This window comes from Hemicordylus capensis, chromosome 2 (assembly GCF_027244095.1).
Source record: "Hemicordylus capensis ecotype Gifberg chromosome 2, rHemCap1.1.pri, whole genome shotgun sequence".
NCBI lineage: Eukaryota > Metazoa > Chordata > Lepidosauria > Squamata > Cordylidae > Hemicordylus > Hemicordylus capensis.
This window is the reverse complement of record NC_069658.1, coordinates 303,154,573-303,169,552: the sequence shown is the minus strand read 5'-3', so window position 1 is coordinate 303,169,552 and position 14,980 is coordinate 303,154,573. Positions and strand designations below refer to the sequence as shown.

The window sequence follows — 14,980 nt, the reverse complement described above, 5'->3', positions numbered from 1 at the left end:
ACGAAGGCCATTTTGATAACGCCATGGTGGCCCAGACAACAATGGTTTTCAACAGTGCTGCGTATGTCGAGGGGAGTATACCACAAGTTTCCCAATCAGCCGAACTTGTTGTCTCAAGATTCAGGGGCGATAAATCATCCCCAAGTAGAGATGCTTCGGCTCACAGCGTGGCGCATAGGTTACTAAGGAAGATTCTATTAAACACTAGAAAGAGGTCGACTCGACGCAACTACGACAGTAAGTGGAGACGTTTTAAACTCTACACTAGGGAGCGTGGTTTCTTACCGAGGCGAGCATCGGTAACTCAAGTGTTACTGTATATGACAACCCTCAAAATGATGGGCTTGGTGAATGCCTCTTTGAGGGTACACCTCTCAGCAATCTCTTCAGAGCATGGGGGATGGGACAAGTCTACGGTGTTTTCCCATCCGGAATGCAAAAAATTTCTGAAGGGGTTAAATAATCTGTACCCACCAATTCGGCGCCCACATCAGCAGTGGGATTTGACTTTGGTGCTACAGGCGCTGACTCAGCCGCCGTTTGAACCTATGGCGACGGCCTCCTTGCGTCTTCTTACCATTAAGACAGCCTTCTTAATAGTGATAACGACGGCACGGAGGGTAGGCGAGCTAGCTGCTCTCAGAATGGACAAACCATACATGCAAGTTTTTCCGCATAAGGTCTCTCTTCAGCTGGATCCAAAGTTCCGCCCCAAGGTAACGTCTGATTTCCACATTAATGCGGATATAATTCTTCCAACATTTTTCCAGAGCCCGGAATCACGACTAGAAAAGGAGATGCATACTCTGGATGTCCGTAGAGCGCTCCTATACTACTTGGACGCCACTAAGTCTATTAGGCGGACTAGGAGACTGTTTGTCTTGTACACGGGCTCGGTTAAGGGAAAGCAGGTCTCACGACAGAGGTTGGCACAGTGGATTGTGAAGGCAGTAAAGCTAGCTTATACTGCGCAAGGCAAGGTACCACCAGGGGCTATCACAGCTCACACTACGAGAGCCTATGCCTCCTCTGCAGCGGATTTGGCCGGTGTGTCGATGAAGGATATATGCAAAGCAGCAACTTGGACGTCAAACCAACCCTTCATTCGGCATTATGCGGTGGACCTGCGGCAATCAAAGGAAGGAGAGTTTGGGCGGAGTGTACTGAAGAGGGTCCTGCCGTAGATACTGCCCACCACCAGGGTAGCAGCTGGCTAATCACCCATTGTTATGAATGCAACGGATCACTATCCAGATAAACAGGTTGCTCGCCTGTAACTGATGATCTGGAAGAGATCTGTTGTATTCATAAGACCCGCCCAGACCTCCCCATGGTTTTCGAGCAGGACCAGGTTGGGTTTCAGAGGACTAGAGAAAAATGACTGTCAGTCCACCAGAAACTGAAAGAGACACACCCCAACTGCCAGGGATGAGGAGAGCACGGTCTCGTGCAGGGCAGTTAGGGGCGGAGCGAGGAGCTAGCTAATCGGTCCGTGAGGTCACTGCGCAGGCGCAGAACCCATTGTTATGAATACAACGGATCTCTTCCAGATCATCAGTTACAGGTGAGCAACCTGTTTTTCTGCAGAAGTTTCCTCCCTTAGAGGCTGAGTCACAGCCTTATAACCATGTCCATAACACTGCTGCTACCATGATATGTGTTTACGCCACACTTGTATGGGACACTAACAAATTTATTACATTACAGGCCCCTATGACCAAAAAACAACAAGAAAACAAAACAAAAACCTGGTTACATTGGGGCGAGTGAGGGTGCTTTCATCTGCGGAGCAGGATCAACCCTGCTTGCATTTGAGTGGGAGGCCACAGTATTATTGATTGTTTTATTATTTATTTGTTGCATTTCCATACCACCCCTTCCAGGGCTCTGGGCAGTGCACAACAAGGTCTGTGACTGTCGCTTCTGTAACAGCACAGGAACAGCCATGCTAGATCAGGCCCATGGCCAATCTAGTTCAATCCTCTTCACTAAAGGACATAATTAATTTTTTGTTCAAATGAACTTCCAGGGACACTAATATTCTCCCTCACAAGAGGGTTCTATCCACGAAGGATGCAACCCATATTTCCAAGGAGAATGACCTTTCAGGTCAGTGCCAATGATTCATTCGATGTCTCCAGTCCGATAGAGCATAAAATTAAGTTTCCAGGAGACCCCCAGCCTCAAACAGCCCTGCTGGATCAGGCTTAAGGCCCAGCTAGTCCAGCATCCTATTTTCACACAGTTGCCCACCAGATGCCACTGGAAGCCACAGGCAGGAGTTGAGGGCATGCTGTCTTCCTCCTGCTGTTACTCCCCTGCAACTGGTACTCAGGGGCCTCGGTAAGGTTCAATGTCCCTTTCATTTATACTACTGGGGTGGTTCTCTTATCACTAGGTATGCCCTATTCCAGTAAGGGAACTTACCTCAGTGAGGTGCTTATTTACATATCTTACTAAAGACAGGCATCTAGCCGGAGGTCACATGCCCTCCCATGAGACATAGGATCCTCCGCTGTATTTCTGCTCTGCCCTTAACATACCATTATTAGGGGAAATGTACATGCTATCTTCACTGCTCTCATGCATCTAATTTGAACCTTAATAAGTCCTACTACCACAGGCACTGATAGCCTTGCCTCTTCCGATTCTTCCCTCACAAGGCCCCACCCGAGGCTCTCATAGGGTGGCTGCATGGAGCCTAGAGTCATACCCCCTTGGGAGGCTGATTCCTTCACCTGGCTCTGGATCTCTGGGGTAGTATTGAGGCGGTTCAGAGAGACCACCTGGATAGATGCCACCTATGAGCTAAGTCCCTAAGGATAGCCCCATCTACCTCCAGTTAGCGGGCAAGGAAGTTCACATCGACAGCCCTTCTGGCCCTGTTCACCCTTCCGCATGTTCCACAATTAATATACAATGAGAACACTGCCAAATTAACAATGACACAGCAGTGGACAGCCTCCTCTAATCATGGTAGGACTACAGGTCCACTGTCCCACCCAGATTTCCCACCTGGGTCAAGCACTGGCATGCAAGTGTAGCTGCCACTCCCAATATAGGAAGGCCTCAGTCATGTCAGCATCTCCGATCACAGGTATGAGGGCACACTCCTGAGAGTAGTACACCTCATTTCCAAACATAAAATTGGTGAAAGGGGAGATACATCATATTACACCTAACACAAATATACTTTGCCTCAGATCTCCACTCCCTGGCTCAACAATCCCATATAAGGTAGCTACCAAGATGGTTGTACTAGGCTTTAGTGACATACCTCCTACCCAGTACAGCATAGTCCACATAGGCTTTCATAAATGAGCCATCATCCAGCCACTCGGCAACATGAGTCCTAGACCTCTGAGGTCTGCCTCCTCTGTAGAGAGGGATGTGCAGCCAGGTCCGGTGCATGGCCTAGTAGTAACCAAGGCCACATTGGCCCATTCCCATCTTAGATACCCTCTCCAGGGTCATGTAACAGCCATGGTTCCTAGGGGAGCTCATCTCCAGCACCCAATAGACATATCAAGACTCTCTCCAGGCAGTAAAGATATGACTCACTGTTTTAATCTCTAATGGGTCCCCCATTACAAGTATTGATATGGCAAGCACCAACCGTACAGTCAAATGTATTCCGTCTCAATCTAGCCTATTGACAGTCTCTCTCCATACAAACTATCTTAGCCATGAGATGATGGCACGGGGCAACGCCTCGATCAATATCACTGTTTTCGTGACTACCGCTATTCCCATCATGGGATATATTACCACAGGCTCATAACCTGGTTAGGGAGGAGAGCTGGTCTTGTGGTAGCAAGCATGACTTGTCCCCTTAGCTAAGCAGGGTCTGCCCTGGTTGCATTTGAATGGGAGACTCTATGTGAGCACTATGAGATCTTCCCTTTAGGGGATGGAGCCACTCTGGGAAGAGCAGAAGGTTCCAAATTCCCTCCCTGTCTTCTCCAAGATCGGGCTGAGATAGTTTCCTGCCTGCAACCTTGGAGAAGCCGCTGCCAGTCTGTGAAGACAATACTGAGCTAGATAGACCAATGGTCTGACTCAGTATATGGCAGCTCCCTATGTTCCTATGTTCCTAACCTCTCACAGGCTTATAACCTCTGGACTCTCTCCAGATATCTTAACATTCTCACCTAGCTGTTCTTCCGGGGTGGAACTCTCCCCTGCCCCCCACCAAGCTAGGATAGAAGGTCCATGACCATATAGTTGGACGACCACACCCAACTAATCCTAGAGAGTTGTTGTACTGCTTGCAGCCTAACCTAAGGCAGGCAGAGTGTCATCATTCCTGAGGGGTGCTACCTGCCGACCTCTCCCTTAGTACGTCAGCTGGGCACTTGTCCACTTCCCTACCTGGGCATGAGATTCTCCGGGCAGATGACCAGAGGTTAGCAGGCTCCCTAACACAGTGGAACCCTCACCATTGGTCTTACAGAGGAACCTAGGATATTCGTCCAACTTTGACTTTTCTCTTGACGTCCTAAAGACCAAGGTCCATCCACAACCAAAACTCTCTCAGGAGTAATTATGGCACAACTTGGACCTCTATCGACAGCTCAGTCTCATCTCATAAATTGACTGCCTGTCCATTTCCTTCTACCAGGGTCTATAGACGAGGCAGTGACTTCTCCAACTATTGCCAGATGGATCAGCACGTGTATCATTCTGGCATACGAAACACAAAACATTTGGCCTCCCTTATATATCACGGCCCACTCAACGAGGGCGGCGGCAACCTCAGCCACCTTTTTTTCACCCAATACACCAGTCCAGGAAACCTGTAGGGCTGCAACCTGGAATAAACCGTCTACGTTCACGCAGCATTTTAAAGTGGACATTATGCCTCCGCCAAGTGGCTTTTGGTAGATGAGTTCTGCGAGGGCGCTTCTACAGGAGCAGCCAAGAGCGCATCCCTCCCTGGTGATGTAGAGGCTTTGGTATGTCCCATCGAGATGGCCTTGATTGCAACAACCGAGAACGGAGCATTGGTTCACTTACTGTGAAGGCTTCTTCTAGTTGCTGCAGTCAAGGCCATCTCAGCCCTCCCGGGTAGCTGCTCTTGGGTTGCTCCTGATGGTGGTGGGTGGGGGGGATGTTGCTGTTTTTGTTTTACTCATTTAGTACGAGTGCTGGAATTAGATCTCTCTTTCAGCTGGCAGGGACTCTTCTGTATCCTATGTCCATCCAACTCACCTGTCTGTTCTAACTTACTATGATTTACCCCATGTAGCTTAATCTGTGGTTGGAAATATAGGTCAGTCTTTATTTGCCAACTTGGCCTGTAAGAACTGGGCTGGGTCATCCCCCTCAGGCTCTAGAGACTTCTGTTTCAGCTAATTAGCATAGTCCTGCCTTGGAGCACAGGAGGGGGATAACCCATCGAGATGGCCTTGACTGCAGCAACCAGAAGAAGCCTTCACAGTAAGTGAACCAATGCTCCAATCCCCTTCACCATCAGAGTCTGCCCATCAATAAGAATCGACAACTACTGAAAGCAAGACCCAACCCACAACATCTCAGTTGTTTTTAGATTGTGATCCCTTTTGGGACAGGGATCCATCTTTTTTATTTGTTATTTCTCTGTGTAAACTGCCCTGAGCCATTTTTGGAAGGGTGATATAGAAATCAAATTATTATTAATAATAACAACAACAACAACGGCTGTGACATCTCAGGATTGACACCACACTCCTCCATCTGTGGTTCAACACATCACACGAGCCACGTCGAGATCTTCTTCTTCTTCTTCCCCACCAGAGATGCTCAAGATTGTCTAGGAATCTTCTTTGACTTTGACTTCAGCTTTGGTGTACCATTGCCGACACCAACATCAATCCCGATGCTGTTGCCAACACTGACTTCAGTTACAATGCAATTACCAACTTCACTTCTGATTTTGATCCCAATGATGACTAGAACTTCAAACCAGCTCTCGGCTTCGATTCACCTGATACTGGTGGCTTTGAAAATGCCATCCATGCCTCTATGACCCAGAGCCCTATTGTGGCAGGCAACTGTGGGATTGATTTCCCTATGATGTCATCGATGTCGAAGGAGCCACCCTTCCCCCAAGACACTGAATCTATTCTAGGTTATTCCCATACTACCCCATCCAGATCAACCTTTAAAGGCTTCTCTCTACATGGTTTGGATGCTGAAGAAGATGTGGAATCTGGACGTGTTCCCATCACCAAGACACCTTCAACCTTCCCAATGAGGGTTACTCTAGCATCCTCTATATACCTTGGAAGGAGCAATACCACCTCAAAGGTCCTACTTACTCCTATCTGAGGAGACATATGGATTACTGGAGCTCCCCTGGAGCCTTGGACCATGGCTATATCTGTAGACTGGGGAGGACCAGGGATCCTTACTTTACGTCCTCTCCAGGGTTGCCCTACAATTATGATGAATTCTACTTGTTGAAACAAAGAAAGCTGACATTCAGTTCTGTTCCTTAGGACCAGAATCTAGGGAAAGGATGAGATGCCTCTTTTAAAAGGCCACAAGATCCACCCACCCACCCCCACAACCTTCTTCAGATCAATGGCCAGTTCCCACTGTGGACGTGCATATTCACCCTGCATAACTGGATGATCTGGATAGTGGTCCTGGACATTCATAACAGTGGGTTCTGCCCCTGCGCAGACCAGCTTCGGCAAGAATTCTATAGCTCCTCAAGATGCCTGCAACCGCCTACTGCACGTGACTGCAGCACCATCTGGTGGCGGTTGGGCGTTATACTCAGTTTCCTGCTGACCGCCGTTAGGATCAGTCTTCAGAAACAGTTGCTCCTCAGAACTTACTATTTATCTTTAATTGTTACTAAAATTTTGGCTGACGACTACGGAAAGGATAGACCACTCTTGTGGATTTTGTTTGGACTTGTTTGAACTTTAAAAAAGAAAAAAAGACACGGACTGTTTCTACCATTCTACTTTTGTTTTCCCTCACGGCTTGTTTGGCGATCTCAGACCTCTCTCTCTCAGACTCCGGAACAGTAGACCATTCTTTAACAACCCATCCTTCGGGCATTTTGAGATGAGTGCCCCACAGAGGACAGGTAAGGAGAAAACAACGTTTAAGCGGTGCTCCGAATGCCATGGTAAACTTCCTTCTACTGACGGCCATGACCTCTGTCTCTTCTGTATGGGCGAGGCTCATGATACTGCTAAGTGCTCTGTTTGTGTGACGTTTAACAAACAGACTCTAAAGAACCATGAGGCACGATTAAAGGTGTTCCTAATGGAGGAAGCTCTGATGGCAAGGAAGGGCACTCCTTCGGCGCCAGGATCTGCACCCCAGACGCAGTCTAAAATCCCGGCGAAATCAAAACAGACTTCGGCCAGCGAACCCTCAGGATCGAGGGTATTGACGCTGAATGCATCAACATCGAAGAAGCTAGATACGGCTTTTAGGAAGCCTGCGGAGCCGTGCTCTACCCCTAAGAAAAGGGCTGCTCCAACGTCGGGGAACTCGCCAAAGAAGAAAGAACATAAGGAACGACACCACAAGGAGCGTGGACATAGCTCGACCCGGACCCCCTCGCCATCGGGGTTACAGTCTATTGCAACTCCTTGACATCGAGCGCTCTCTTTGTCCCTGGCATCGACGCTGCGTCAGTCGCCGTCGACGCCGATGTCTCTAAAGCATACAGCGCGAGATGTGAGAGGAAGCTGCTCGACATTGAGGGACACAAGTAAGAGCCGCTCGACATCGAAGGCTATGTCGACATCGAGACTGGCGGAAGACTCAGCCCACACTTTGTCTCAGGCGACCACTTCTATTACGCAAGTACCATCGATGTCGGCTGACTGTGGGGAGGATCCTGCTGCGGAAACGGCCATTATGGACACTGTGCTTGATGCGGAAGGGGTCGTGGTTATGGAGGAGGATGCTGCAATGGTTTACCGGGACCCGGAAACACCACCTCTGCAATGTGAGACTTCATCCCGCAGGTTAACCCGTTTACTGGAGTCAGAAGAGAGCACACCATCGACGGGAACGTTCAAGGGCTTCAATGTCTTTGAGGGTTCTGTCCCCAAGACCCCTTCAATCTCTACTACCACCACACCCTTAGTGGCTCATGTGGACTGGAGTGAAACCTGCTCCATCTCTTGGGCAGAATACTCCCTGTTCTCGCAGTGGCGAAATGAGCGCAATCAAGGGAAAATTAATTTTATATATTCCGAATCTGCTGCCCAAACATCACCATATCCTGTGTGTCAGACTGACACTGCAATCCAGATCTCTGCATACTGTCCTGATCAGTGGACAGTGTCACTCCAGGCAGATTTTCCTAGGACACCGGTGAGACCGGTACCTCCGGCTTGTCCAGTGGCCACTCAAACTATCAGGACCCCACAGACTACCAAACCCCCACAACCTGTGTTGTTGGTCTCTACAGCAGTAGGGGACTCACCTGTGCGACTCTCACCTGCACGACACTCACCTATTGCCGTCTCTGATGATGATGATGGCGAATCGGACTCTTATGTTTCCGACACCACGGAACCAGACCCTGGGGATCCAGAGGATCCAGGACTGCCTGATCCAGGACTGAATGTAGCTGTGGTTCCCTCTGCTTCACCCAACGAAGAGATGAAGGGCTACCACCAACAGGTAGCCGAGATGGCAAAAGTCTTAGGACTCGATTTGAAGCAAAATACAGTCGAGTTAGACGGTCGAGTTAGACGATCCAGTTAGACGATACAACATGATGAAAGCCGCGTCGGGTTTACATCCCGTCTATATTCCCATGTTGCCACATATATCACGGGCAGCTAAGTTGGAATGGGAGATTCTACAAACTTTGACTCCTACCTCTAAACGACTTGAGGCTCTCTATAGAGTCCAGGAAGAGGGGAATGAGTATCTTGTATGCCATCCAACGCCAAACTCCTTGGTAGTGGACTGTGCGACTACTTCAAAGGGGGGTAGGAGGCATACTACCCCTGCAGATAAAGGAGGGAAACTTGATGTGTTAGGTCGCCGCACCTATTCCACGGCTTGTCTTTCCATCAAGATTGCAAATTATATTGCCTGTCAGGCCAAGTATACCCACTCATTGTGGGAGGTTCTGTTTGAACAGCATAACTCACTTAATCCTATGGAGTTTATTAAGCAGTCTGAGAGTACCTTTGCCAAGACGACATCTACAACAAGACAACAGCTAGCAAATGCGAAACATCTTGCTGAGTCGGAATCTCGTACTTTGACATCCTCCATTGTTTTGCGGAGACATGCTTGGCTGAGGGCTACAGGCCTTCAACAAGACATGAAGGATCGTATTGAGACCCTTCCATTTGACGGAAAGGGTCTCTTTTCTGACAAAACGGATGAAACAATGGAGCAGTGGAAGAAGTCCAGACTGACTGCTCATTCCTTTTTGTCTCAGAAAAATACTAACCCCAGGTATCAGCCTTACCAGCAGTATCAACGCAAACAGCAATTCTATCGCCAGTCTGAGCACAAAGACTACAAGCGCCAATATCAGCTAATAACAAGAGACCGTTTTACAATAGGAATAAGTCAAACCAACAGGGATGAAATAAAGCTGCACAGCAGCCAAAGCAGCAGCTTTGATTTAGGCAACAGCCCACTAGCACATGGCAGCAGCAGATCCAACAGTTGCTCCAAGAAGAAGATAAGCAGCGACTACAAATCAAGGGACAACATCTCATTGATGCCAATCAATGACAATTTAATCAACAACTCAAGGACCAACATCTCCTTGATGCCACTTCATGTAACCTTCAAACTGGCCAGCTACGCGCCAGTGTGGCACCACATAATATCAGACAGCTGGGTTCTCCGTATAGTGAACAAGGGGTATGCGATCGAATTCAAGGAGATTCCACCCTTCTCAGGTGTGAAGTTCACCCCGGAGACTCCGGTGCTATGAGAAGAAGTGCATCAATTGCTGCTGAAAGAAGCAATCGCTCCAGTGCAGTGGGCACAGGGACAGTCGGGATTCTATTCCCGATATTTCCAAATCCCAAGGAGGGACGGGGGCATACGTCCCATAATGGATCTGAGGCACCTGAATTTGTACATCAAAGTATGGAAGTTCCGAATGACAACATTGCAGGCCATCCTACCTCTTCTTCACGAGGAGCAGTGGATTGCAACGTTAGATTTAAAGGAGGCGTACTTTCATGTGGGTATCAGGGAGAATCATCTCAAGTTCCTGCGCTTTACCTTAGGAACGCAGCTTTACCAATACAATGGCTTGCCCTTTGGGTTGGTCACCGCCCCGAGGGTGTTCACGAAGGTGGTTGCGGTAATAATAGCTTATCTGAGTACACAAGGCCTGTCGATTTATCCGTACCTCGACGATTGGCTTTTGACTGCAAAGACAAAATTGGACCTCCAGATTCATGTGTCTGTAGTGACATCTCTGCTGACGAACCTAGGCATACAGGTCAATTACAAAAAGTCCTTCCTAACGCCGTCTACCTGTCTTCAGTATATCGGGGCGCGGTTAGACATGTTAGCTCAAATGGCTTTTCTGCCAGAAGAACGCTTCCTGCGAATTCAGTCACTAATGCGCGCTTTTCAGGGGATGCCCTTGCAGAGGGCTCATCAGGTTCAAATACCATTAGGCCTGATGGCTTCTTGCATGACAACAGTCCCATATGCACGCCTGCGAATGCGGGTGTTACAACAGTGGTTCCTGAGGGCTTACCACCCGAGGGCCGAGTCCCAGACAAAACAGTTGTTGCTCCCTTCGAAAGTTTTGAACTCCTTACATTGGTGGAACAAAAGAGAAAACCTACTTTGCGGCATGCCGTTCAAGTTACCAGAGCCGTCCGTTATGGTGACGACAGATGCCTCAATGACCAGGTGGGGTGCCCACCTAGATCATCATACAGCTCAGGGTCTTTGGTCTCGTCCACAGACCCTCAGTCACATCAATTACTTAGAGCTCCTCGGGGTTTTCAAGGCACTACAAGCGTTCCAGCCCCTTGTAGTGGGTCGGGTGGTCCTACTTCAGATAGACAACATGACGGCCATCGCCATCGGCCATAAACAAACAAGGCGGAACGGTTTCGCGGTCACTCTGCAACCTCAGTTTACGGATCTGGGAGTGGTGTGTTCCCCAGTCGATCCATATCATGGCAATACATATCAAGGGAACCCTCAATTGCCTTGCGGATTCACTCAGCAGGGAGCTGCGTGCAAGTGTCGTGCTACATCAGCACGAGTGGGAGTTAAACCCAGTCATCGTGTGACAGCTTTTCCAATCTTGGGGGACAGCCCAAGTGGATCTTTTCGCAACAGAAGAGAACAAGAGATGTGAGAGTTATTGCTCACGCATGGGGGCCGGCCACTTATCGTGGGGAGACGCTTTTCAGTTCCGTTGGATGGGGGAGTTATTTTACGCATATCCTCCAATACCCCTGTTAACCAAAGTGGTGGCCAAGATGCTCCAGGAACGCACCCGGGCCATTCTGATTGCGCTGTGGTGGCCAAGACAGCCTTGGTACACGCGTCTACTCAGACTATGCGGGGGGACCTTCAGGAGACTCCCGTGGTGGTCAGATCTACTGACTCAAGACCACGGGTGGGTCTGTCACCCAGATCATCTTCTGATTCTGATGGAGACTCTACCCTCATATAGAACCCCTCTGATCTCTTACCGGACAAAAATGTTCCAAATCCTCCTCCTGACTCCCAAAGAAGAGATTAAGTCAAGTTGTAGAAATAGCCAAAGTTCTTGGATTGGAATTAAAGTCTCCAGCTCCCAAAGTCAAAGATCCAGCTTATGACCTCATGTCATCTTCCACTGTATCTCAACCAGCAGTGCTCCCTATGCTACCAGTTCTCATCAATTCAAAGTCTGCTTAGGAAGCCCCTACAGCCTCTTCATCCACATCTAAATGTCTAGAAAATTTATATAGAGTACAGGAAGATTATTGCCCCTTCATTTTCAAATACCTGCCTCCAAACTCCTTGGTAGTGGACTGCACCATTGGGGAGTAAATCTGGGAGCACACATTCACCACCAGTGGAAAAGGAAGGAAGGAAACCGGACGCAATGGGGCACAAATTCTCTTCACTTTCTTGCCTTTCCATCAAAATTGCCAATTACATGGCCTGTATGGCCAAATATCACTATTCTATCTGGGACAACTTCAAGAAGGATCTTAAGAATAATGCACCTGATTCTTTAAGGACCAAATTCTAAGAGGTACTCACTAGGTCAGCTGATGTAACTTGTCAACAGGCAAACAACCTAAGTACAGCCAAACATCTAACTGAAACTGAAGCTCAATCACACTCGGCGGCTGTCACCCCACAACACCATGCTTGCCTTCACTCCACATCACTCCAAATGGATGTGGGAGAAAATAGAAGGCCTACATTTTGAGGGGAATGGCCTGTTTAGTTCCAAAATTGATGATACAATGGGGAAAATGGGGAAAATAAAAATATATAGCAAAAATATTCAGTTTCTTCTGCCTCACAATCCTATATCCAAAGGTTAGAAAAAGATGCAAGTCAAAGATTCCACTTCAAGAAATCAGACCGCAGAGACAACAGGAAACAACTTCAATATGGTCAGAAGAGGTCCTATGGTCCAAAGCAGAATCAACATCAAAAATCGAAGAGCCAGGACCAGCCAAAACAGCACCTTTGAGCACTCCATTGCTTGGCCTTCTTTTTCAGGAGACCCTTTCCCCCCAGCCTGGTGCTGCATTACATTTGACACCCGAGTGTTGAGTATCATCCTACCAGATATACAATCGAATTTACCACCACCTCTGCAGGGCAGAGCTACAGTGTGCTTCAGGGAGCTATAGAATCCTTCCATGAAGGCTACTGCGCAGGCACAGTACTCATGTTGTAAATGATCCCAGATCACCTAAAGATCACCTGTTACTGTTAAGCAAACTGTTTTTCATTTTACATAGCAGAAATCAACTTTTGAATAAATAAAAAAAAATTTTAGAAAATTGTTCTACATAATATCTAACAACTCTTGCTATGACATATCCCTCAGCAGCATAAAGCATTTGTACCAATACTTTGTCAATTGTCAAATTTATAGTGAAGGGCATTATGACTTGAAACTAAGACCTCTGTTTTAGTATAATTAATATGTAGCTTTTCCTGGGGGAAATGGCTAAGACCTTCTGCAAGAAGACAATCCTGTTGTTGTATGTGAACTCTTACATACTAGGGCAGGAGGTACAATTGGGCTGGCACATCCAAAGAACATGCCTCGCCCTGCCTCAGGGGCCATCTTCCTTGCCTCCCCCTTCATCCCCTCTCCAACTGGCCAGCTTACCAGCCACTCCTGCTGCTGCTGCCCACCACCATGCTCTTCCCCGCAGCACACTGTGCTGCCCTTCCCCAGCAGAGCACGGAGCTCTTGCAGCTCGCTTCTGTTTCCCAGCTGCTGGGGGTTCTGAGGTGGCTGGGAATAGGGATGGACGTGCACTTTTCATTCCTGGCTGCCTCGGGGTCAGAGCTGACTGGAGTGCAGATGGTAGGAGCATGCTTCCACCATCGCTGGGGGTGGGAGGCTGCCACTGCATTGCCCTCGAGCCTCCGCCATTGTCACTGTTAGCGGGAGGCCACTGCTGGGGTAGTGAACCTGCTGCCGCCCACCACAGGAGGGCTGCTTGTGAGAACATGGGCCACCCATGCCCACCCCATACCACTGTCATAGTAAATTATTAACCCAGTACAGGAACAAAACACACGTATTCCTAATGCTAATCTCTCTTTCGTTAGGGTGCTCCAGGCATTATTGGCTCCTCTGGACCCAGGGGTAGCGATGGACCTCCAGGGCCCCCTGGGCCTCCTGGCAGCATTGGTCCAAAAGGCCCAGAAGGGATTCAGGGGCAGAAGGTAAGTATCCATCATCTGACAGTTTGACTCTTTCCATCAAAGACTGCTCTCCTGTACTTAGTAGACCTGTGCATGGCCCAAGATGTTGTGTTCCAGACTGACCTGACAGTGAGATTGTTGGGAGGACCAGGTCAGCCCCTCCCGGCTGTTGTGCTGTGTGTGTCAAGTTGGGCCTGGGTGGAACTCCAACTTCCCTATTGGACCTCACCCTTCTCTGCCCTTTCTTCCTCCAGCTCATTTACCTGGGTCTCAAGTGCAGGCCAGGGACAGGCTGCTTTGTTCCCTCTTCACTCTAGACTAGAGGGAGAACTGAAGTAGCTGCTTGCTTTGCTGGCTGATGCTTGATTTTTAAAAGTGGTATTATTTCATGTAGCTGTCCTGCTCTGTGCCTAAGAGGCCCAGATATTCCTAGAATCAGTTGGGCTACTCAGGCACCTAGCAGGATCTTACTCAGGGTCCTGGAAGAGAATTTTACCTGGGCCACTCAGGCAAAAGTATAGTAGGACAGCTAAAGAGGGGGGAAATGTTGCTTTTAAAAAATCAAGCATCAGCTGGCAGCGGAAGCTCCCTCTGGAGTGAAGAGCATGTGAGGCAGCCTGTTCCCTGCCCCCACCCATGTCTCAGGTAAAAGAAGTGAGGGGAGGAACGGACAGGGGGAGGGCAGGGGAGGTTCTGACAGACATGCTGAAACTCTTAATAGAGTTCCATAATGACAGTAGGACTCCGCTGGAGTTTTGACTGTCAGAGGCTTCTGCTGCCATTGTGGATCTCCCTCTGACAATGCCCAACAGAGGGCATGTCAATTCCAACATGTCTGTCAGACTGACACAGTGGCACAGCACCAGTACCATTTGTCACTTTGGGAGAGGCTTCTGCCTCCTGTTGCTTCTTGAATTCCGCAGCATAGTAAAGGCTGAGTCACTTCTGCTGAGACATTAGCCTTTGCAGGAGAAGCCTATTAGGCTGGAATAAAATCTCCAAAGTTGGAAAGGTAGCTTTTTTTGCCTGCTGTCTTTTCCCTTCTACGCTGGGCATAAACGTCTCACAGCTAATTCCCAGGCTGACTGTAACTTGTCCCCAGGCCTGTCTACTAGAATTAGAC

General features: G+C 48.6%; 1 protein-coding gene across 9 annotated transcripts in view; it reads left to right on the top strand.

Moving 5' to 3' along the window:
- Window positions 1-14,980, top strand: part of COL7A1 (collagen type VII alpha 1 chain) — a 216,234-nt gene that overhangs the window by 183,404 nt on the left and 17,850 nt on the right. For all 9 annotated transcript variants that reach the window (XR_008316932.1, XR_008316931.1, XM_053299561.1 and 6 more), the window contains one exon: window positions 13,762-13,878. Coding sequence is in view for 7 of the 9 variants with exons in the window: in XM_053299561.1 (XP_053155536.1) it covers window positions 13,762-13,878 (117 nt within the window). In the remaining 2 variants the exon portion in view is untranslated. The remainder of the gene's footprint in view (window positions 1-13,761; window positions 13,879-14,980) is intronic.